The following is a 22,493-nucleotide window of genomic DNA, read 5'->3' on the forward strand; positions in this document are numbered from 1 at the left end:
CAGGAGTCTGAGCCAGCAGTCTATCTTCATCCTGTACAGAACGGAACCAGATGCAGATTTCTTTTTTAGTAGAAATCTTACGGAGGCACTGCCTGCAGCGCTACATGGCTCTACACAAGCCGTGGGATCCTGGTCTAGGCTGTAGGCAGATAGGCGCTCTAATTTTTTTCTGGAGAAAACCACACAGTGCTTTAAATACATGTTATTACTTTCTGCTACTTAATAAAACATGACAAATGATAAGTCTTTGGTTTTTCAGTGTTTGATGTCCAATTGTCTTTCCTTTAAGAGTATAACTGCTCTAATTTTCCACTCTGTTCTTTGAACCAGACATGAAAAGATTTTCATGGGATTTGTTTTGCACTCTTTCCAATACTGTCAGTATTTACTGATGCTGACAAATGGAAGGGAAGGCTCTTAATTAGCTGCATTAATTAACCCAAATCGTGCCAGGCTCAACTGTAAAAATATCCATTCATCGTTTTTGCTTTGTTTTGACAACAGAGCAGCAGTGGTAGAACAATGACTGTAGACAGAAATACAGTAACATTTTCCAGAGACTTATTAGACAGAGATAGGGGGGGTTATTCATAAAATGACAAGAAAGGCACATCATACAAGCAAGCTACAACAAAGGCGAACTGAAGGCCATACAGAAAGGAGCAACTCTGCCAGACATTACTGTACATAATGTACAAAGAATAAAGAATGTAAGAAATGTGATACTTATTTAGACTTGATTAGATGTTAAAAGTTACATATAATAAACCCCCCTTGGTGCTGTAAACCCTGGGAAGCTGAGTATGTCAATTTTTCACTCTCAACACCCACCATCTACCTACAAAAATAACTCCCCCAACAAGCAACATGAGAATTCAAATGCATGGCCAAAACAAACGTCATGTGGTCAGTTCTGGGGGGGGGTATGAATGCCAAAGACAAGAGACTTTTGCCAAGATCTACAATTTTATTTGTATTGTAGTATTAAAAGTCTCAGTCTGGAAACTCAACAATATCCATATTTGACCTGACGGGAAACTTCAGTAGGCAAAGTCTGCAATTTCCACTGCAGGGCAGAGTAAGTATTTAACCCCTTAAAAGTCTATGGCCTGCCGGTGGGACAAAAGTGTAATTACAAACTTATATAACCAGAGAATAGCCTCACCAGTTTGTACAGAAGTCCCTGTAGTTACTAAATAATACACCCTTAGTGTGTAACAAGCCTTGGAGTGTTGAGGGGTTTAACTATACCTAATTCATTTATTCATTCACTCATTTGTTCATTTAATGGTATGAAGCAATAAAGCGATCATTTCATAAAAAATATTATCAGCTTCTTCTGATGCTAATGGAGATACTTAGTAGGATTTAATCATAGGAGACAACTTGTCTTCCTAAACGCACCATCTGTCAAAGCAGATAATAATAATAATAATGATAATAACAATAATAACAACATCAACAACAATAATTATAACACCACCAACAACAATAATAGTAATTATTATTATTATTATTATTATTATTATTATTATTATTATTATTATTATTATCTGCTTTGGATTATTATTATTACGCGAAAGCAAACGTCATTGTCTGTACGATGCCGCCCTCTGGTGTCAAATTAGTGACACACTATATATATATATATATATATATATATATATATATATATATATATATATATATATATATACATATATATATATATATATATAATTTATTTATTTTTTCTTTTAAATCTTATATATTTTAAATATTTAACAACATGCAAAAAAACAAAAAATCTAAACAACGGAAAAAAAGGTGTTTAGGGACTTTTATTTTGAAGCGTATCGCTCGGTTTTGGCGGCCATATTGAGAGTGTGAGCCGGGGACGCTACTGTCTTGTTGCTAGGCTTAACTTACTTCAGGTAATGTAGGTAAAATTGATCAGATTATATTGCTGAAGTTCAGCTGTAACAAGAGGAGCCGCTTCATTAGCTGAGAAACTCCATGCTGTAGTTTACGTCTTCTTTGTTTATTGCCCACCGGCCACTGAAAAAGGCGTTAGCTACAGTGTTGACTTGCCTGACTGACTAATGATGGCTAGCGCTAGTGGCTTGAACTTGTTGACTAAACAAAGGTCGGGCTAAAGGCGCCACATTTGAACACGGGTTGAGGAGCTCTCTTGGTCTGTGTTCAGGGAGGCATTCTGGGTTATCTTCTTAATTTGAACGTAAAGCTCGTTGCTTTTCCTTCCTTAATCTACATGTGTTAAATCCTGCTCTTTAGCGGACTCCCGAGATGCCACCATAAACACCAATAAACCCCTAGAACTACTTGGCATGTCCTGGCTGCCTCTGCATCGACTGGTTCAGCTGCCCATACAACATGCGGACCCTCCTTGTTTGCCGTTTGCCCGTTGCTGCTTGGCTGACGTTACGTTTCCACAACAGAAAATGAAAGGAAATCACTTGAGAGTGACTATGCGAGCCGAGTGGCTGAGGGGGCAATCACTTGAGGGACATTTGGGACTCCTACTGCCTTGGTAACAGGGCTGGTGTGCTCGACCTGCCTTGATTAGGAGCTTCATTCTTCTCTGCTCTGCTTCTAATAGCGGCGCCGTTCTGCATGACAAGGGCTTTCTGTCAACATATGCACCAGTCCTTTGCATATTTCACTCTCGTCTGAAGAGGTTAAAGAGGGCTAGACTGGCTTGATTGGACATTCTCTCCTGTGGCAAGCTCACAAGTAGGTCCCCTTTGGTTGTGAGGAAAGTACAGCACCTTAATCGCAAAGAAGATGAGTGCTCCTGCACTAGGCCAGTCCTCCTCTGCTGTGCTCCTGAATCTGGAAGCTGGTGGGAGTGGGCGAGTGCCAGCCCTGCTTGGGGGGCCTGTGGGACTGAGCAGCTCGGACATGGAGCTGCAGAAGATGCTCATCGATGAGAGGATGCGCTGCGAGAAACACAAAACCAACTACCAGACCCTGAAGGCAGAGCACACGAGGTACTATACACTACGATGTCAGTATCTATTTGAGGGAGGGAATCCAGGCGTGGTACTTTTTTTGGGTGTTTATGTAGTTTTAAAAGTACTTAAAAAGCTTTCAGAGGGGAATGAGTGTGTGTGTATGTAGACTGCAGGACGACTACACCCGAGTGCAGTCTGAACTGAAAAGGATGCTGAGTGACAAGCAGGCTGGTCAGGAGAAACTGCAGCTGCTACTGGCAGAGCTGAGAGGAGAGCTGTTGGACAAGACTCGCGATCTAGAAGAGCTCAAACTGCAGGTACAGAACTATTATTTTTGTTGTTTTTTGTTGTGCATATGACTGGACTTAGTGTGGATATTGCAGACGTTTTCAACAGGGTTGAAATTCTGCGTTTGGAGTACAGTAACACTCAGCGCAAGGCAGGGATATCGGACGGTCCTGCAAGGCGGCACCACTCCAGTGTTCAGCCTCATTTAACATTCCTACCTTGTTTTGGGGGATTAGAAATGGGAAAACACAAATCTCTGTGGGTTAGACACCTTCATTCTAAAGGGAGATATGGTGTAAAATGACCTCCTGTAGGCTTCCATGCGACATAGAAACTTTACTATGAATCAAATATCATAAAATCTTGCAAAGGACAGAATCTAGGGACTGTGTTCCTGGTGCATGACACTGGGAGCATGATTGGGGTAGTAGTAGTAGTAATAATAATAATAATAATAAAAATAATAATTATAATGTGTTTTTGTACCTCATTGCTTTCCATGCTATCAGAACACATAACTGAAGCTAATATGACCAGAATACCTGCTCTAAACGAAAAGACTAATGGGGATATTTTAATTATGTGCCTTGTAGGCGATGACCCCTCAACGATTGGAGCTGCTGAAAGCCCAGGTTCAGCAGGAGATGGAGGGTCCCATCAGAGAGCGCTTCAGTAAGCTAGAGGAGGTAAGAGAACTTTAGTGGGGTCACACTGAAGCAACTTTATATCATAATGTAGTTCTTTGTAGTGTTCCTTTTCTTCAGAAAGAAGGGGGTTTGGAACTTTACCGAAACAATAAACATGTCTAGCAATACCCTCCTTAAAAAAATAGACCTGTCTATTTTTTTTTTTTAGACTTGTTCCAAATATACTTAAAATATTGAATGCTTCCTTTTTTCACTTCAAATATGTATATATTTTGTCTGTATGAACTATATTTACATAAAATATACTCATGGATAAAGCAGCAAGGGTATCAGCACACAGTGGGCTTTGCAATATTTTGTCTTTTACTATAAAGTTTTATCAGTGTATTCAAATTATTGCTTAGATTTTAGTGCTAATTCATTTTTATTTTCATTCCAAATATATGTGTATGTATGGTCTAGATGGCAAAAGATTCGATTCAACCAACGTCGTCCTAGTATGGGAAACACTACACCAATAGTGCTGTTTACAAATGAGCAGTTTTCATTTTCAGGGAGGCATGAAAGATTAACTTGACATGAGCACCAAGCTTTTCACTAAGAAATAAAATGATTAAAACTACCATTGTGTTTCAAACCTGAAGACTAAACGCAACACAGAAAAGCTACAAATGTAGTGAACAACAGCAAAAAAAAGAAAAATTAATAGAGGAAAATAAAAATCAAGGGACCATCTAATTCTGAACTCCACTCTGAAAATAAATGCAGCTTCACCTAACACCAAAACCACCTTTTGCCAGAAAAAAGGAGATAAATACCTTAATGTCCTTTACATTTTCCTTCATAAACATCCCTGGTGCAGTTTTCCCTACTATGATAACTTCCATAAAAGTAAAAAAGTAAGAAAATGATTTCATATTGGTTTTAAAACAGTTGGTGAATTGCGTTGTTTTTTTATTTGGTTTTCTTTTAACAAGCATCAGTTATTTCTCCGTTTGACTTATTTTGTTTCTTTCTTTTTGTCGCAGGAAGCAGAGAAGTACAGATCTCAATACAACAAACTGCGTTACGACCTCACCTTCCTCAAGTCAGAGTTTGATCACCAGCGAGAGGAGCATGAGCGCATCTTGGAAGAGAGAATGATGCGTCACAGTGCTGATGTATGTCCTCTACATGTTTGCATGTGTGTGTGGTGCAGATTATGTAGAGTGCAATGTGTTCATCACTCCCCTGTTCTTTCCATTTACTTGTTTATTCTATTGTGTTTATGCCATAAGGAATCTTGGGGCTGTCTTAACACATCTCTGTGTTTGCTTTACCATGTTCAGTTGGCTCGTTTGGAGAGGGATAAGGAGGAGCTGAGCGCGCAGCTGCAGAGCAGTGACCCTGCGCGGGATGGGAAGCGTGTGGAAGCCCTGCTGAGGGAAAAGGCACAGCTGCATCAGAGAGTCCGTGGGCTGGAGGCAGAGGTGTCCGAGCTCCGTGCAGAGAGGGACAGCTCAGGAGCACAGGCTGAAAACGTGCAGCGAATCCAGATCCGCCAGATCGCTGAATCCCAGGCTGCGGTCAAGGCCCTGGAGGTGAGAGGAGACGTCAGTTAAAGATTACTGCAGTTGGAACATGAAAATGTTTATATTTTAGATATGGCTAGAATGATGGAGATGATTCTGAAATGATGCCCTGTCCATATGTATCTGAATATTTTTAAAAACATAGCTTTACTTTGCGTGTTGGCTTCCCGACAAAACAACTGAGCTTACTCTTTCAGTTTTTGGCATTACACTGCTTTTTTGATGAATTTGACATCCCCTGCTGGGCTAGCATTCACATGGAGCATTTTGGGCTTTTTTTGCATTCTCATATAGATGAAAACATTTTCAAAAACTACTGGAGCCAGAGATAAAAACCTACGTTTTCAAAAATGTCCACAAACACATACACAGGGCCTGATAAAAACGAGACGTAGTATTAGGAATGTAGATTCCGAATGGCAAGTAATTTTATTATGAATATTAATTGATGTCTGATTTAAAATAATGAAATAAAAAGGAGGTTAATATGACAAGTAATTGCCTATTTTCTGAAAGTGTGCAGGTAACATCATATTTTGGTTTATGTCACTTGTATAAATGTTTTTTCTCTGTTTCTCTAGTTTTGCTTATTTCAGTTTGATTGATGCATAGAGTGTTATTTATATGCATAGCACTTCATGTTATTTCTTCTTTCTTCTCTGTCTCTGTTCTTTATTAAGTAATAATTATGTAAAGCTGCTTTGTGACGACAACAGTTGTAAAAAGCGCTATACAAATAAATTTGACTTGACTTGACACTGCTATCAATTTGATACTGGCAGTCATTGCAAATGTAATTAGTTGGCGATGATGACACTGATTACTGTACACGATTATAATACAGTCGGAGAAGCAGTCTGTTCGCATGCAGTTGGAACGAGTTGAGAAAGAGCTGCGTTCAACCCAGGAGCAGAATACCCTGCTCACCAGCAAACTGCACAAGGCTGAGAGGGAGCTTAATGCCCTTACTAGTCAGGTGGGCTTAACCTTTCTTCTCAAAGAACCACATTCATTGTAAATTCCATAGTAGTTGACCAAGTGTATACCTTTTAATATTTCCTACTTGTACTCAATTAAATGCATTACATGTTTATTTTAAATTCAACAGGTTGAAGGGATGAGGCACACACATAAGTTGGACTTGGCTAATGTGAAGTTGGAGTGTGTGAGAGCCAGAGGAGAGGTGGAGAGGGAGCGAGACACACTGCAAGCCCAAGTGGAAGGTAAACATCAAGACTGTATGAGGGCCTGAAAATAAATCAAATCGATATTCAGAACCTTTCATTGGTGTAGTGTTGCCAATGTTGGTTAGTTCACTTTTTTTTTATTATGTTAATTTGGGCATACAGTTTAAAAAATAGTCCCACGGTCCGCATGTCCCACATACTGTAAAACCATTATGCAACAATAAAGAGCAGAACGGAATTTAGCGCTACATAATTTTGACATAACACACAAAATGTATAGCGCTGTCTTGGTAGCAACAGTAGGCTAGCATACACACACACTTCATTTTAATATCAGAAAATAAATATAAAAGTTTTTTCCACACACCTGGAATGCTATCTGAACATGGCCAAAGAATGTTAAGAAACTGCAGTCAAAACACGTCTGTTTTCTTTCTAAAGTTCAGTTCTTGTTTTAAAGACTGCAGTAATGACAGGTTTATGTATGTACTGTTTGGTTCTGTTTTGCACAATACAATTATTTGATAAACACATTATAGGTGAATCGTGGCTTATTTTAAAGACAGGCTTACTGTTTCTAATAAGTTTCTTTTAAAAAAGTACATTTATTAGTTTTTAAAGTCACTTTTAAATACAATGTGATGACTTTTTGCCCATACTGCACACTACTAGGTGAGCTAAGGGAATTGTGGCTGATCCCACAGCCATTTTAATATTTGAATATATCTATTACTATATGTATTTCATATATTGTGGGGCAAAGCAAACTTACTGTACTCAGTTTTTTTCATACATTTCATACATTCATGATGAAACTACTGATTGTTTTTTGTATTCTTTGTACTCTTGAAAATAGAATAACCATTAAAAAAACATAAAGTACCAGTATCTAAATAAATATAAAAACTAGGAACCAACAAGTATACAGTGATGCACATTTTTGTTCATAACACCCAGCCCTACTGTAAACACTTTACACATGCAGTAATGTGTTTTAAGGAGACAGTACATGAACACATACAGTGAGGAGTCATGTGACTCTGTCCCATTTAGTCTGCGACATGGAAGCAACATAGAGAACTCAAAACACCGAGCCAACTGAGCAACTTGAGCCGCTTTTACAAAAGAAAAATTCTGTCTATTGTTCATTATAATGGTCGTTAATTTATCATAGTTGTGTTAAAACATTTAAAAACTTTTTTTTATTAATAATTGTTTTGATTTGAGCTCATATCGCAGAGCACTAAACAGTATCTCTCCTCATTTTCATCACTTTTATTATGCTCAGCTACTATTTCTCAGGCTCAGCCACCCTAACTTCTCTCTGTCCCAGGGTTGCACTCTGATCTTGAAGTCTGGAAGGCAGCTGTGGACAGAAATAAAGAATTGCTGTCGGAGAAAGAGCGAGAACTGGTCCGCAGGGTGCAGGCAGCGAGAGAAGAAGAGATACAGAAAATGACTGCAGTTCAGGAGGAAAAGTAGGTGTTCTCCTTAAGCCCACCAATGACTGTCTTACTTAGCAAGTTATCAGATTATGCCATGTCTGTGCCCTATGATCTCCAGTGAGTGCTTTTATTCAAGTGGAACGTTTGCATGATGGCATATGTGTATGTATCAGGCTGGAACTGGAGAATCGTCTTTCTGAGCTGGAGCAGCAGAGGGCTCTCCAGGAGGCTACCGGAAACACTCTGAAAGAGGAGTGGGAGGATCGTGTCCGTGCTGCACAGCTGGAAAAGAAGGCTGCTCGCAAAGAGCTGCAGAATATTAGGTAACCTCTTCAGACTTGAGTTTGGAGCAGGAATTTGTTGGTTATCTAATTAGAAGTGGGAAATATTATATTTTAATGTGCTCCAATTGAGCAGTGTCTTCGACTAAATGAATGTATTACAATACAACTGGGATGCTGACTTCAATTATGACCAGCTACACAGTAACAGGATAACTAGATGTTTGTAAAGCTAGTTCTTAAGGACTGATTATGTGCTAACGTGATGCATGTGTGTCTTCTATGTCTCAGAGCTAAGATGCAGCAGCAGGGACTGCAGCTAGAAGAACTGGAGAGACACAAGACAGAAACTGCAGAGCTGAGAAGAGTATGTATGAGACCCATGCACTTAACAGCTTGCCAAAGCTGAATTGGGGGTACAGGAATCTGCATCTGGTGTCAATAAAGCAGACTTAACGGATTTGTTCATGATGAACCATGTTTCTTTCTGACTTTGTCCTGATGATACATTTCTGCCTATGCCTCAGCAAAATGCAGAGCTGAATTTGCAGATAAACACCCTGTCTCATTCCGAGAGCGAGCTGATGGAAGCAAATAGTAGGCTGAGGGAGAGCCTGGAAAGAGTAAGAGAGGAGCTAAGGAGTTCTCGCACACAAATGGAAAGGACCCAGCAGGAGGCCGAGAGGTACACCACAGTTACTGTTCCGGAATCTACATTTTGCCCTGAAACGTAAATTTGAGCATGGCAGGTTTCTAAACTATATACAGTGGGTGCTTTTAAAAGAGCCTTTACTTATTGTCATTAATTAGGCCATCTAATAATATGATACTTTCACTAGACGCATGTCTCACTACCACTCTCTCACTATATCACTACAAATGTGTTTTATTCCACACTGCATATGCTGCACTCTATTAACTCAAGTTATGTATATGTTTATATGTTCAGTGTACACTGCATGACATGCAAACACCTTGTATGTCCATTTTGAGTGACCTATACCTACTCCTAAACATAAATGTAGTATAAACATCAGTTCTTTCTTTTTGCTTTTTCTAATGTTCTGGTGGTATTTTGGGAAGTGCACCTCTTTGTATAGTATGATTTCTCTCCTCTGTTAAGGCTGGTGGAAGAGAGACGGGTGGAGTGGTTGGAGGAGAAGCATAAACTCCAAGAAAGAGAGGCAGAACTGCAGGAGAAATACAGCCAAGCCAAAGAGCGCATGCAGAGGGCTTCACTTGCTCAGAAAAAGGTTCTGCTCTGCTTTATAATTGGTTTGGTGTGCAGAAGGAGAGTGTACATAATCATTGATGTTAATTTCTGTAGAACATTATGTGGTTATTTTGAGTATCCCCAAGGACCTTTTTGCCTGTTATTCTCATTCATTCTGTTGCTTCTTCTGTTTTGTTTTGTTTTTTTGTAGAGAAAGACCATGACTGAAGCTAAAGAGAAGAAACTGCTAGATAAGATTCAGTTGCTGGAAGCCAAAATAGCAGAACTGGAAATTGAGACTCGCATGGCAAAGACGTACATGTTTCACTAAGCAAAAGCAATTCATTTACTGGAAGATCTGTTTGAATCATTTTTAAGTGTATATATATTGTGTGTGTGTGTGTGTGTGTGTGTGTGTGTGTGTGTGTACCTATTTGTCCACAATAGAAATCCTTCATTCTCTGAAGAGCAAGCGCAGCTTAGCAAACGTCTAAAGGAGCTGCAGAGGAGACACAGTGAATTCCGTCGACTGTTGCTGGGCAACCAGATGGCCTCTACACCTGTACCCTCCTCTTTGTTCATCCCAGGGCCTGAGTCCAGCTTCTTAAACCTGCAGGTGAATTGCAAACCAAGAGGAATCATTATGAGAAAGATATATTTCTGTTTTATATATTTTATTCTCACTTCTAATTCCCACCCTTGTCCCTGTGCCAGGAGGAACAGCACCAGAGGGAGCTGTTAGTGTTGCGGAAAAGACTGGAGGAGCTAGAGAGTATTCAGCAGCAGCAGTTGGAGGAGCTGACTGCTCCCCTGGATCAGGACAGAGTGAAAGAGAGAGAAAGACTTCTAGGACCTCAGAATGGCCTGCCTGACCTCTAAATGGACAGAACTAGAGTCATAAATACTGTGCCAAAGACCCATCAGATGAGGGTCCTAATACTGTGCTGTTTTTGTGTTTTTTGAGGAACGATGATTAATTCTGAGAAATATTTATAAAATTGATTGCATTGTTTATATGTAGCTTTTTTTATGTTGCAGTCTTCCATAGCCAATTTACCTTTTAATATGAATATATGAATTCAGTGTCCATTTAACACCCTTTACTCCTTTTTAAGGTGGGTGTTCACATTATGGTATTCTTTTGTAAAACAGATTCTGAACTCACAATAATATTTTTCTGATTAATCTGTTGATAATTCATAATAAAAAAAAACATAACTATTTTGATTTTGAACCAGTTTTATGTATTGGCAGAACATGGCTATTATGCTAGTGACTATAAAAGTACTAAGGGAATATCACAAGGCATGTACAAGCTATCTTGAAAGTCAAAGGGCATATGCAACATATGAAATTCCATGCTATTAATATTATATTTCATAATAGTAATAGCTACTGAACGCCATTTCCGAAAAATGTGAGGTGATGAAAACAAAACTCTTGGCTTCAAGCCAAATCACTGTTTTGGGTTAAATGTTATCCTAATTCAAGCTGTGAATGGTGAGAGGCCACCATGTCCTGATTTGTTTGGACAGCGTGTCGGCTGTTTGAACCCTCAGCCGACAGGCCGGAACCCTGTTGCCTGCCGGCTCTAAGCCCACAACACTGATGTAGGCATTCCCCAGGTTGCCCTTGCTGAGGGAAGTGGATTTACTAACCAATCTATTGAAGTGGTTTTTATATGCCATGTGCAATCAAACTATGAACTCTAATTAAAATAACTCTAATTAACCAGCTAGTTTTCACCTTAAGGACCAGTTTGAACCATCTGAAACCAATTCTTGACCAATTCTTGGTCTTGAGCTGGATTCTTCAGCAGGGGAACTAAGGTTATGCTCTGAATCTGCAGAATAGAAGCACCTGCTTCCTGCAAGCTCAACGCCTGCAACACCAAAAGTCATCACCAAAAAGTGGCCACTCCAAATGTAATCAGATTTCTGTTAAACTGAGAGAGATGCAAGATTGATGAACCAAGCCAGTCATACATGTCAAGTATAGGTTTTTAAGAAGAACCTATAATTGACATGTATAAATTAGTACAATGTGGGACATTTTGTTGGACACCTTTGGTGTGCTTTCTTTACCCTACTCTTGGGCATTTCGGATATCATGTGGTTTTGATCACATATCATCACAGCTTTGGTAAGCTTTACTGACTTCTATTTGTTTATTCATACACTAAATAAAGTTCAGGTGTCCCACTTTATGGCAGAAAATGGGTTACTGTTGGGAAACTATGCCTAAATCGACGGCTTTACTTTCTACTCCAGTAGCGTGTGTTGTTCGTAAATCGTGCACGTGCTCTATTTTTCTGTCTGTCTTATTATGACGTCGATTATTGTTCCATAGCAACGGAATTCAACCGGATGGAATGAGAACGTACATGTGATTACGTCACAGTTAGTGAAGACGTTTAGTTCATAAACTGATCAGATGAGCTGAGAGTGGAATCAGCGGGATTAGGTAAGTGTTAGATCTACATGTAGGAGAGAGATAGTAGGGGATGTATGGTGGAGGTTAAAGACTGTGTGCTGATATTATTATTATTATTATTATTATTATTATTATTACTGAATAACAGACTGAACTAGTTCCCACAGTCCTCACACTTCCACTTCATCCATTTAGCCATGCTTCAGTTAGGACTGACTAAAATTCCTCACTGGATCCTGGTTCTACAAATGTTAGGAAGTGAAATATCAGTGCTTTAGCTTTGTTGAAATGAGAGCTGGTGCTGAAGAAGCTAAAAACCTAATCTAATTCTGCTGAAAAAACAGCCTGACCAGCTCAAACTGGAGCAGTTTAGCTCTTTACCAGCGTAACGTGTGTTTGAGTTTGATGGTTTAACTGGTTTACCAGCATGATAAACCTGACCAAGCTAGTCGATAAACCAGCTAAACCATCAACTCTAATTAAAACATGCTGGTCAACAGATAAACTGGTCAGTCAGCCTAACCAGCTAGTTTACCAGCATAGGCTATGTTTTCACCTGGATGACCAGCTTTTTTTCACCACTTTGACCATCAAGCGACAGTTTAGACTATCAGTACCCAGTAACCAGTAAAAGCTGGTCTTAAGATGGGTTTTTCAGCAGGGGAACTAAGGCTATGCTCTAAATCTGCAGAATAAAAGCATGTGTCATATGAATAATTAGTGCATTTTATGTAATATAATAATGTACATTAAAATATCAGAAGTTAGACACCTATAAATATTATTAGATGATGAGGAAAATAAGATCATTCAAAAAAATTAAAAACATTTTAAATATTTATTCTTTTTTTTCCAACAGCAATGATGGTCAAAATACTGGCTGTGTTGTTTGCTGTGGCCCTGGTGGTCTCCTGTGGCCTTGAAGCTCCACAGAGGTCAGCGTGCAGCGGAGTGGATAGGCGTGGCGTGGCGGACATCACTGAGGAGCAGCGTGTTAACAGTAACACTGTGTGTATCTCCTTCTACTGAAACCATGATTTTACACCCATATGTTTACAATCCAGAACCCAGAACACACACTAGTGCAGGGGAGCCCGAGCCTAGTGCTGGAAGGTTGGAGTCCAGCACAGTTTAATGGGTTCTTCACTTCAACACACCCGATTCTTGTAGGTGCAGAGTTGGATAGAGAAGCTAAAACTATCCTCAAGTTAAAATGTTGTTGGTTTGACTGGAATAAAATAAGTATCAGGTCCAAACACTCCTCAAGTTCTCTGTTGAACCACAGTGGAGCTTCTCAGTAGATCCTGCATCCATCAACACAGGAACTGCAGTTTGTTAGGCTTGTCTTATGTTTTTGCTAAACCAACCAATCAGACTGAAATGAAATACAATGAAATGTAAAGAAATGAAATGGAGCTCAGTAGATTTCCTACAAACGTACGACACACATTCTACACATGTAACTGCACTGGTTACTGCTAGGTGTGTTACAGCAAGTAGCTCTTCAAACTGTGTTTGACTGGGAGATTAGAGTTGTAGTGTTTGTGTGTGTGTGTGTCTATCAGTCTTCATAATCATGTTCTTAATGTTAATGGATGCAGAACCATAAAATAAGCATCATGAGAACATCCATCAATAATACCAGCGTTGATCATGAACTGCTTCTGTCTTTCAGAGCGTTTCTCAGTGTATGCTGGGCAGCCAGCTGGTGTTCGACCTCAACGCCACACTTCAGGAGAGCAAACTCCTGAACCGCCGCTACTTCGACTGCCCGAAACCAGAGCCAGGCGTGCCCTGCTTCTTCTACAAAGACCGTAAGACCCCACTCGTACTGCAGACTTCCCTCACCTCCTCTACAAAGTGTGCTAGTTATCTAAGTTTACCTAACTCTCTCTCTCTCACTCTCTCTCTCTCCATCTCTAGTCTTCTATCCAGTCTTTGGTGTGAAGGAGAATGTCTCTGGAGAACTGGTCAGGTTCCTGGGCAGGTAAGAATTCTAATCATTATTCCATAGATTTCTCATATTACTGCTCTTACGCATCATCTGGGTGTAAAAGTCTCAAAACTTTTAACCATTAAAATAAGTAAATCTCCTTCCTTTTTATCCTTTTATCAAACAAACCACACTTTAACCTCTATCCCAAACTGTATTCCTGTGTGTGTGTGTGTGTGTGTGTGTGTGTGTGTGTGTGTTTCCTCACAGCTACACCTTTAAGGTAGTAGGTGGGGGTCCGTATTCCAGAGACAACATCCGTGAATACAGTGAGGAGGAGATCCAGCACTACAACAGCTTCAATGACAGGTTTCTACATCAGATAGACTGAATGTGACAGTTCAGATTCCACACCACTGACTTACCAACTACAACAGTCTGTCTAACTGCTATGATCAATATTAACTACTGCCCTGTGTGTGTGTGTGTGTGTGTGTGTGTGTGTGTGTGTGTGTGTGTGTATGTGTGTGTGTGTGTGTGGGTGTGTCAGTGCAAGCCTCGAGGAGACTCTTATTTGGACGTTACAGAACATTCCAGACTCTGTTAACATGACCAAAGAGGGCTTCATTGTGATGCGTGACTCCTTCAGCTGGGTCAGGTGAGAGCTCCCACTGCTAATTTTGTTAAAAAAATAATTGTCAGTGTGTGTGAGAGAGAGAGAGAGAGAGAGAGAGAGAGAGAGAACGAGAAAAGGAGAAAACTTTTGACTGTTTGACTTTGAGTGGAGTTACATCAACAGCTCCCTCGTCTGTTATTCCACAATAATGAAATATGTGTGTGTGTGTGTGTACAGATGGGTGTGTCAGAGAAACTCTCCATGTGGGGATCTAACTCCTCAGGGTCTGCTGGATCCAGACTACTTCTTCCTCATTGAGGTCTCCAACAAGTACGTCCTCTTGATTTTGATTGTAGTTAGGTTTGATTTCTCTTTCAATGTAGAAGAAGCCCGACACCTTTAAATCCAGAAACAGCTCAGAGTCATGTCCTTCTCCCTGTGGAGCTTTTATAGCACCTAGAGAGACTCATTCCAATTAGCACGTCTTCATCTCAGTGAGCTTTACTCAGTGGAGGAGATTCTCCTGAAGTACATGTCTCCTGAAGTCCATAGAGAAATCTGAGGTGTGAATCTGGCTCAGTTATGGTGGCCTCTCCTCACTACACGTGCTGAACTCAGCTCTGCATCTCACTGAGAACTGACTGTGTTAAGAGGGCTGATTGCCTGATGGCTCGGTGATCTTGAAGCATGTGCAGGAGAACCATGCTCTGCACTTGTACTTGAACAGTGATGAAGCAAGAGTGAAGGAGAACTCAACTGCTTTTAGATGCTTAAAGTGCAGCAAAAACAAACAAGCTCTGTAAAAAGATGGAATCCAGTAAAACAGAGAGACTAGAACTAAAACGTCACCTAGGAGAAGAAAATGACGTTGTAGAAAACGAAGCTGCCTTTTAATCGAAGTCTGAAGAGAAACAGGAGTTATGCAGTTTGGTCACTAGAGCTATCTGAGTTAACTTTACCTACCAAGCTCCGCCCCCTCGCCCCACTGTGTACTTTATTTGAACATCACAGGTATAAGATTGGACTGGAGTGTGCCCCCAAGTGGTGAGAAAGAGCTATGCACGATTTTCAATATCTGTGTACTTCTGATTTGTGTGTGTGTGTGTGTGTTTGCAGGGGAGTTGACAGGAGCACATCCTGTGAACATACTGCCCTGTTTGAGCTGCATGTTCATGGACTTCCTATGATGCCACTGAGAGCCCTGTTCTACGTGGGGGTGAGGGACTTCTTCAGACATTTTACACAATATAATTGATTAGAATAACATGTTTTAGTAGAAGATCTGAACATTCAGAAGAACAGTCAACACACTCATTACAGACCACACCCTTAAAGACACTCTCTGTGTTTGTAGATGACCATGATCATCATTCTGAGCATCCTGATCTTCTACATCCTTCACAAGTGCTGTGGGTCGAGACAACAGAACCACTGCACTGTAGAACATGAGAGCCCTGTAGAAGAAGGTAACTCTGCTAGAGCTTTTACATCCACTCAGATATTCACTACACACACATACACACCTATACTCTCCGTCTAACACACACACATGCTGAACACTACTGAACACACTCGTTCTCTGTCTGTTTCTTTTTCTTTCTCTTTGTAGAGGATCAGTGCAGTGTGTTTGAGGACTCTGAGGTTGATGGTCATGCAGTAAAGGATTGGTGGACGAAGATCGAGGAGATCTACAGCCTCATCGTGGCCTTCACCCAGAATCCTTTTTTCAGTGGCTTCATCCTGTTGGTGGTTCTGCTGGATACCGTGATGCTGATCATCCAGGCCTTCCCCACTGTCAGTGTGAGAGCAGGTGCGGTCAAACACATGTTCACTCTGTCACTTTTTTTTGTGCAAAATCTTAATCCCAGCACTGGTAACCTTATAATTATGAGCGCACACCAGTAGTGGATATGAACACACACACACACACACACATACACACACTTATGGATGTGTGTAATATGGAAGCTCTCTAGACATATGCTGGTATTCAGTAGTTCAGTATAGTGTAAAAAAATAAACACACCCACAGCAATGTTATCATACACACTGTACATCTAGATTGTTAAAGGGCTTATTTCTACATATTGTTTTGTACGGATGTAATAGGTTGGGTGTTCTCAGCTGTGGATGCCTGTTTCCTGGGCATCTACCTCATGGAGTTCTTGCTGAAGCTGGTGGTTTTGGGGCACAAGTACTTCCTGAACCCCTGGAATGACATGGGTGAGCTGATCTGTTTCTTATGAGAATAGTCAACATGGTTCTAAAATGGCAGCCAGGTTCTGCATCCTGAAATTCATGTACAGATGATTTTCAAATCTCAGGAGCGAGTTTTTATATGATAGCATGTTAGAACTTCTTCAGAGTCTTGATTTGTTCTCTGTTCCAATTTTCCTTTTAGACTTCATCATTGTTGTGATGAGCGTGGTGGACTTTACACTGCCACTGCTACAGTCCTCAGGACTCTTTGGCAGCAAGCAGACTTCCAGCGTCTTCCGCATGCTGAAGGTCATGAAAGGAGCGCGTGCAATCAGGGCTTTCCGTTTGCTGAAAGCCATCGAGTAAGAAAAATGACAGCTTTGTTAATGTGGTCAATCAGGCAGTTACGGGTGTCCATATCTGTGGCTTTTACTTTGAATCACTAACTGGTAAAGCTTTGGTAAATGTACCAAAAGGGGTGTTCAGCTCCTCCCATATATTAACTCGAGGACTCTCTCTCTTCTTCTAGCTCCTTCCATACGCTGCATGTGATCCTGACAACTGCTGTGAAGTCTCTCCGGTCCATCGGCTCCACAGCATTCATCATGCTCATGATTATATCCATGTTTGCCATTTTTCTCCGGGTGCTGTACAGTGAGTCTGACCCGGAGAGGTTTGGAAGCATGATGAGCACCATCACCACCTTGTTCCAGGTGCTGACACTAGATGACTGGTCCCTGGTCTTCAGCACCAGCAATTCCAAGGGTAAGGGCTCATGTCTTACTAGTAGTCAACAAGTCACATGAGAAGATAACTGCTGTCAATTTTCTGTCCAGCTGGAATTTTAAACAAATATTTCTTTGTCCTCTGTTTTCTACATGCAACAGGAGCTTCTCACATCATGGTCTTCCTCGTGCTGTACATCTTAGTGGAGAATCTAATTCTCCTCAAGTAAGTTACCTGGAATAACCTCCCAGTGTTCCCAGTTCCCTATTCTGTGACCATTACAGTACATAATGATGTCTATGAAGGCATTTTGTCATCTGGCTCTTATTTATAATAGTTAAAAGTCAAGGCAGTGGGATTTGTGGTGTTATCTTCAAAGCATTTAGCCGGTCATCCCACCATACTGTTGGACTTTAGACCCTCAATGAGCAGCAAAACCTCTTACATCACCAGTCAGATGGTGTTGATTATCTCTACTCAGTCCATGTTAATGTTTCTTTATTCACTTCTTTTTTCCTGTTCTTCAAGCATCATCCTTGCAGTATTAGTGGACAACTTAGGACTCACAATCAACACCACGAATCGGCAGGTACACAGAATTCAGACTCCTGCAATGTAGAAAAAGTCCTAGATGTGTAAAGGTTCAGTATTCTAACTGTTCTCTGATTTCAGGTCCAGCATACTCAAGTAGATGAAGATGAGTACATCAAGAAGATCGGTAAGTATGTGTAAGACAGCATTCGTTTACCTGACAGAAGGGCTGGCTGGTAAAACAATGACTACCACTTTTTGATTGATTTTTCACCTTGTTATTCATGTTTTCTCCTGAAATGGCACAAGAGAGTGGATTAAACACCCTCTGTTCAATAGAAGGAGTAATCAGAACATCTTGTTATCAAGTAAATTCAACAAGTTAAATCCATGGATGATCCGCCCTGGAGGTTTCTGTTAAAAATACAGAATATCTAGACATTAACTTACACTATACATACATTACACATACTAAGCCTAGAGGGAGCTCACAACACAGCAATCATGCTTGTCTCCGTCTTGGTCTCAAGTTCTTAAATTAAAAAAGGTTTAAATTAGCTTGTTCCTTAATGTTCTGTATTAGTTCTGTGATTTATGGATCTCTGTCACTTCAACAGAACTGGAGCTGAGTGAGCCTCAGTCAGAAGAGGAGTCGTACCAGGAGGCTCTCAGACAATCTTTTATTGATAAGAAATACAGCAAGAGGTGAGAGACACTGTTTCAGAAATACTCATATGTTGTTGCCTCAAGCGTAGTAATAGGATCAGGATATGACATCATATTCTTCTAAGAAGTAAAAGACCCAACTATAGTGGATGATCATTAACTTACACTGCCTCAAGCTCACACTGCTTTTCTCTGAAGGACTGCTGTTTGTTGTGTTTATAGGAAGACGGAGCTCATGATGAACTACCTGAGCGTATTGACCAACATGGAGCAGACCCAGTTCTCAATCGGGTCAGAAGCTTTTTTAATGGAGAAACTGGTGGAATGCAGCTTTAAGGTAATGGGCTTTTCATATTCATGCCATTGCAATTACAATATGACAAAAATGGATCTTCAATCACGGTTCAATCATAAACCAATGAAATGAGCAGAAAATAAGAGAGTAAAGTTCCTTTTGATTGTGAATATTGTGCGAACAACATTAACATTTAGAATAGAAATATGTTTCAACCTTATAATAGTAAAAAACACTGTAAACAAATAGAATTCAACACAGTAATATTCCTGTTAAAATATTGAGATGTGTAAATATACGTAAGGCAGTCCATTAAAAACTGTATTTATCCTTATAAAGGAGTTACTGAGGTTTTTCTTTTTTTTTCTTTAAGGGAGAGGAAGTAGAGACTGACAGCAGTTGAGATCTGATCTACACCCAGCTGTTGATGATGTGGAAAAGTGCAAACACTTTATTTAGTGGCATGTAAAGGTTTGGACTCTTTTGGGAGGTAATGTCTGCAGGCAAGCATCAGGTAGACGGGCACCCTACATACTCTGGTCGGGCTCAGCCCAGAACAGATAATGCAGGAGGACTGCGTGGACCCAACACACGCAAGGTCCACCTTTGTGGTGCTGTGCAAATTCCCATCAGGCAAAGGGCAAGTTCAGAGAGGCCCTTGGTCTCATAGACCTTGGTGACCCTGGAACCAACCATCTTAAAAGTAGATGGTCTAAGAGTTGCCCAGGATGAGAGGTGGCAGTCAAGTGTGGGGATACACACAAGTCCCCAGCTGGCAGCTGCATAGTTGGAGTTTATCCCAGTAGATGAGAGGGTCGCCTCAGTGTGACTTCCTGTTGCAGAGAGGAAAGCTCTGAATGTTGTATGTATGTTCTGCTCCACAGCAGTTTGGAGTATTCGGCCCTGTTTGGATAAAGTGGGTGGAATTCTGCACAGATTTCCATTCACTGCCTCCATTCTTCTGCTGGGTGACTTCAATGCTCATGTAGGCAACTACTGGGAAACCAGGGGAGGAGTGATCAGAGGGGAACAGCCTGCCTGATCTTAACTTGAGTGGTGGGATGTTATTGGACTTCTGTGCTTGTCACAGTTTGACCATAACAAACCCCATGTTTGAACACAAGGTTGCTTAGAAATGTACTTGGGGCAGAGCACCTTGGGCCAAAGGTCAATGGACAATTTGGGGTCTTGTCATTTGACCTAAGGCCATGTTTCGGACACCTGGGTAAAGAGAGGTTCTGGCCTGTTAACTGATCACTTCTGGTGGGGAGTTGGATCAGGGCGATGGGAAAACCTGCCAGACGGCCCAGGTAGGCCCAAACAAGAAGTAAGGGACTTCTGTGAAAGGCTGGCAGTGAACTCTGTCCAAACTGATCTCAACTTCCATCTCCAAGAGAACTCCATAGATGTTCTGGAAGAGGTTGGGACATGGAGTCCAAATGGACCCTGTTCAAGACTTCTGTCATGGAAGCAGCTGTACATAGCTGTGGCTAAAAGCTTGTTGGTGGCTGTTATGGCGGCAACCAGAGAACCCGTTGGTTGACACTGGCGGTAAAGGATGCCGTCATGCGGAAGAAGGAGGCTTTCTGAGCTTGGCTCACTCAGGGTACTCCTGATTCCACTGACAGTTTCCAACAAGCAAAAAAGCTGCAGCTTTGGCAGGGGCAGAAGTGAAATCTAGGGCATGTATGGAGTTTAGAGAGACCATGGACAATTACTTCAGGGTAGTTCCTTAAAGAAGTTCTGGAGAACACTCGACAGTTCAGAAGGGAAAAGAGGGACACTCTCCCAACAGTGCTCAGTAAGGAGGTGAAGCTCTGAACTCTGAATATGTCGAGTGCTGGAAGGAACACCTTGGTCAGGAACCCTGGGTAATGGCCAAATGAACCAGCTTGTAAATACAAGCGGCAAAATGAGTTTTCTCTGTTGAGCAGCTGTGCTCACTCTCAACAATCAAATGAGAAGCTCTTTTATCTGGCAGAAGCTCTGAGCATCCCCTAGTGGAAGCTGGTGGAACTGGCTTTGTACTGGGATGCCTGGGATTCTTTTCTTGCCCTATTGCCACCGTGACCCTGCAATGGACTAATCAAATCATAAGATCATACTGATGACCTCAAAAGAGCAGTGCATGTAAGATGGTCCAGGAATCTTACATAACTTTTCAGTGGTTATCCGGTGTCGACCAGAGGAGGATGGGTTCCCCTTTTGAGTCTTGGTTCCTCTCAAGGTTTCTTCCTCCTGTTCTTAGGGAGTTTTTCCTTGCCACTGTTGCCATTGGCTTGCTCACTTGGGGCTTGGAACCGGATCTCTGTAAAGTTGTGATGCACAGTAACAGAAACTTTTGCATGCCACTGTACATGGCGCACTTCACCATGAAATAAAGTGACCTTCCTCTGCTTCTCTGTACATGCTGTATTCTTTGAAATAGTAATAAGTAGATCCAGAAATTATAAAGGTGACAAGAAGAAAATGTACTTCAGTGTTTACCAGCGTTACCCCCTCGACTTTGTCGATGGTTTCTAATGCGCCCATAGTGAAAATATTGTGCCCGTTTGTGTATCTATAGTATATCGTCCAACAAGACTACATTCAAAGCAAAGATGTGTTTTTTTTCTGTTTACAAGTTCACAGACCTTTCAGTTGGTAAAGACTGATGTGAGCCTGTCTATTAATCCCGGGTTTGTCTATATCATGGCTTCTGCAGGCTTTCAAAATGCTTCAAAGGACCATGTAGCGTTAAGTACCCCAGGTCATATTTGTGTAAAATCCTGTAATATTACTCTACTCTCAGTTCACATGCGTCTTTGACTTTAGGTTTTTAGCTAATTGTAGCATTTGTAGAGCATGTCCTTTAGTGGTGGATCAAAGTGTGAATTACACTTCCCAACTGTAGAGGGAGTCCAGGAGCAAAAAATTTTAATTCTCACATGCTCATTTAACTTTGGACAAAAACATACATCCTGCCATCTTCAAATCAATGTAAAATTAAACTGCTCACAAATATGCTGTTTACACAGTATGTGTAGGGACTAGTATCACCCACGTCACTAATTTCTTTGGCTCCAAACTTAAATCAAATACAAGTTCTTTATATAGCGCTTTTTACAACTGATGTTATTACAAAGCAGTTTAACAGAAATCCAGTAAAAAGATCAACAAGACATGAAACATAAATCTGGAGGAAGAAACCTGGGGAGCAGGGGCGTTGTACTGGAGCACACAGAATTTAGAGGGGCACAGCTGTACCCGTCTACTTGCCTAATAATATCAATAGAGACTTAATAATAATAATAATAATAGCAACCAGTGACACTACTAACATTATATTAACTTATCGCTATTATTTTCATTAGTAGTAGTAATATTGTTATCACACATGCATAAAATATTTCCTTTCCGGTATGTAAAATTGAAATTTTGTCTTCTTCAATTTATGTTAGTTAGATAATACAGACGTTTTATATATTGTACATGTATCGTACATGTATCTCCAGAACAATGATTTTAC

The 22,493-nt window shown here is 40.7% G+C and overlaps 2 protein-coding genes across 2 annotated transcripts; both read left to right on the plus strand.

Moving 5' to 3' along the window:
• Positions 1 to 1,866: 1,866 nt before the first annotated feature.
• cep83 (centrosomal protein 83) lies at positions 1,867 to 10,762 on the plus strand. Its single transcript, XM_072673832.1, has 16 exons — positions 1,867 to 1,913; positions 2,275 to 2,990; positions 3,121 to 3,271; positions 3,836 to 3,928; positions 4,918 to 5,049; positions 5,218 to 5,469; positions 6,305 to 6,436; positions 6,569 to 6,683; positions 7,981 to 8,125; positions 8,266 to 8,415; positions 8,665 to 8,740; positions 8,901 to 9,058; positions 9,497 to 9,626; positions 9,798 to 9,901; positions 10,034 to 10,202; positions 10,301 to 10,762. The coding sequence occupies exons 2-16, from the start codon at positions 2,785 to 2,787 to the stop codon at positions 10,463 to 10,465; spliced, it is 2,178 nt and encodes a 725-aa protein (XP_072529933.1). The 5' UTR covers positions 1,867 to 1,913; positions 2,275 to 2,784; the 3' UTR covers positions 10,466 to 10,762.
• A 5,550-nt stretch (positions 10,763 to 16,312) lies between these two features.
• LOC140550035 (cation channel sperm-associated protein 1-like) lies at positions 16,313 to 19,789 on the plus strand. The gene is made up of 10 exons (XM_072673833.1): positions 16,313 to 16,378; positions 16,678 to 16,791; positions 16,970 to 17,129; positions 17,297 to 17,532; positions 17,655 to 17,718; positions 18,022 to 18,082; positions 18,166 to 18,211; positions 18,642 to 18,729; positions 18,913 to 19,027; positions 19,359 to 19,789. Exons 1-10 carry the CDS (start codon positions 16,336 to 16,338, stop codon positions 19,386 to 19,388), a joined length of 957 nt encoding a protein of 318 aa, XP_072529934.1. The 5' UTR covers positions 16,313 to 16,335; the 3' UTR covers positions 19,389 to 19,789.
• Positions 19,790 to 22,493: the final 2,704 nt, after the last annotated feature.

The sequence above is a fragment of the Salminus brasiliensis genome, chromosome 2 (genome assembly GCF_030463535.1).
Source record: "Salminus brasiliensis chromosome 2, fSalBra1.hap2, whole genome shotgun sequence".
NCBI classification, from domain to species: Eukaryota; Metazoa; Chordata; class Actinopteri; order Characiformes; family Bryconidae; genus Salminus; species Salminus brasiliensis.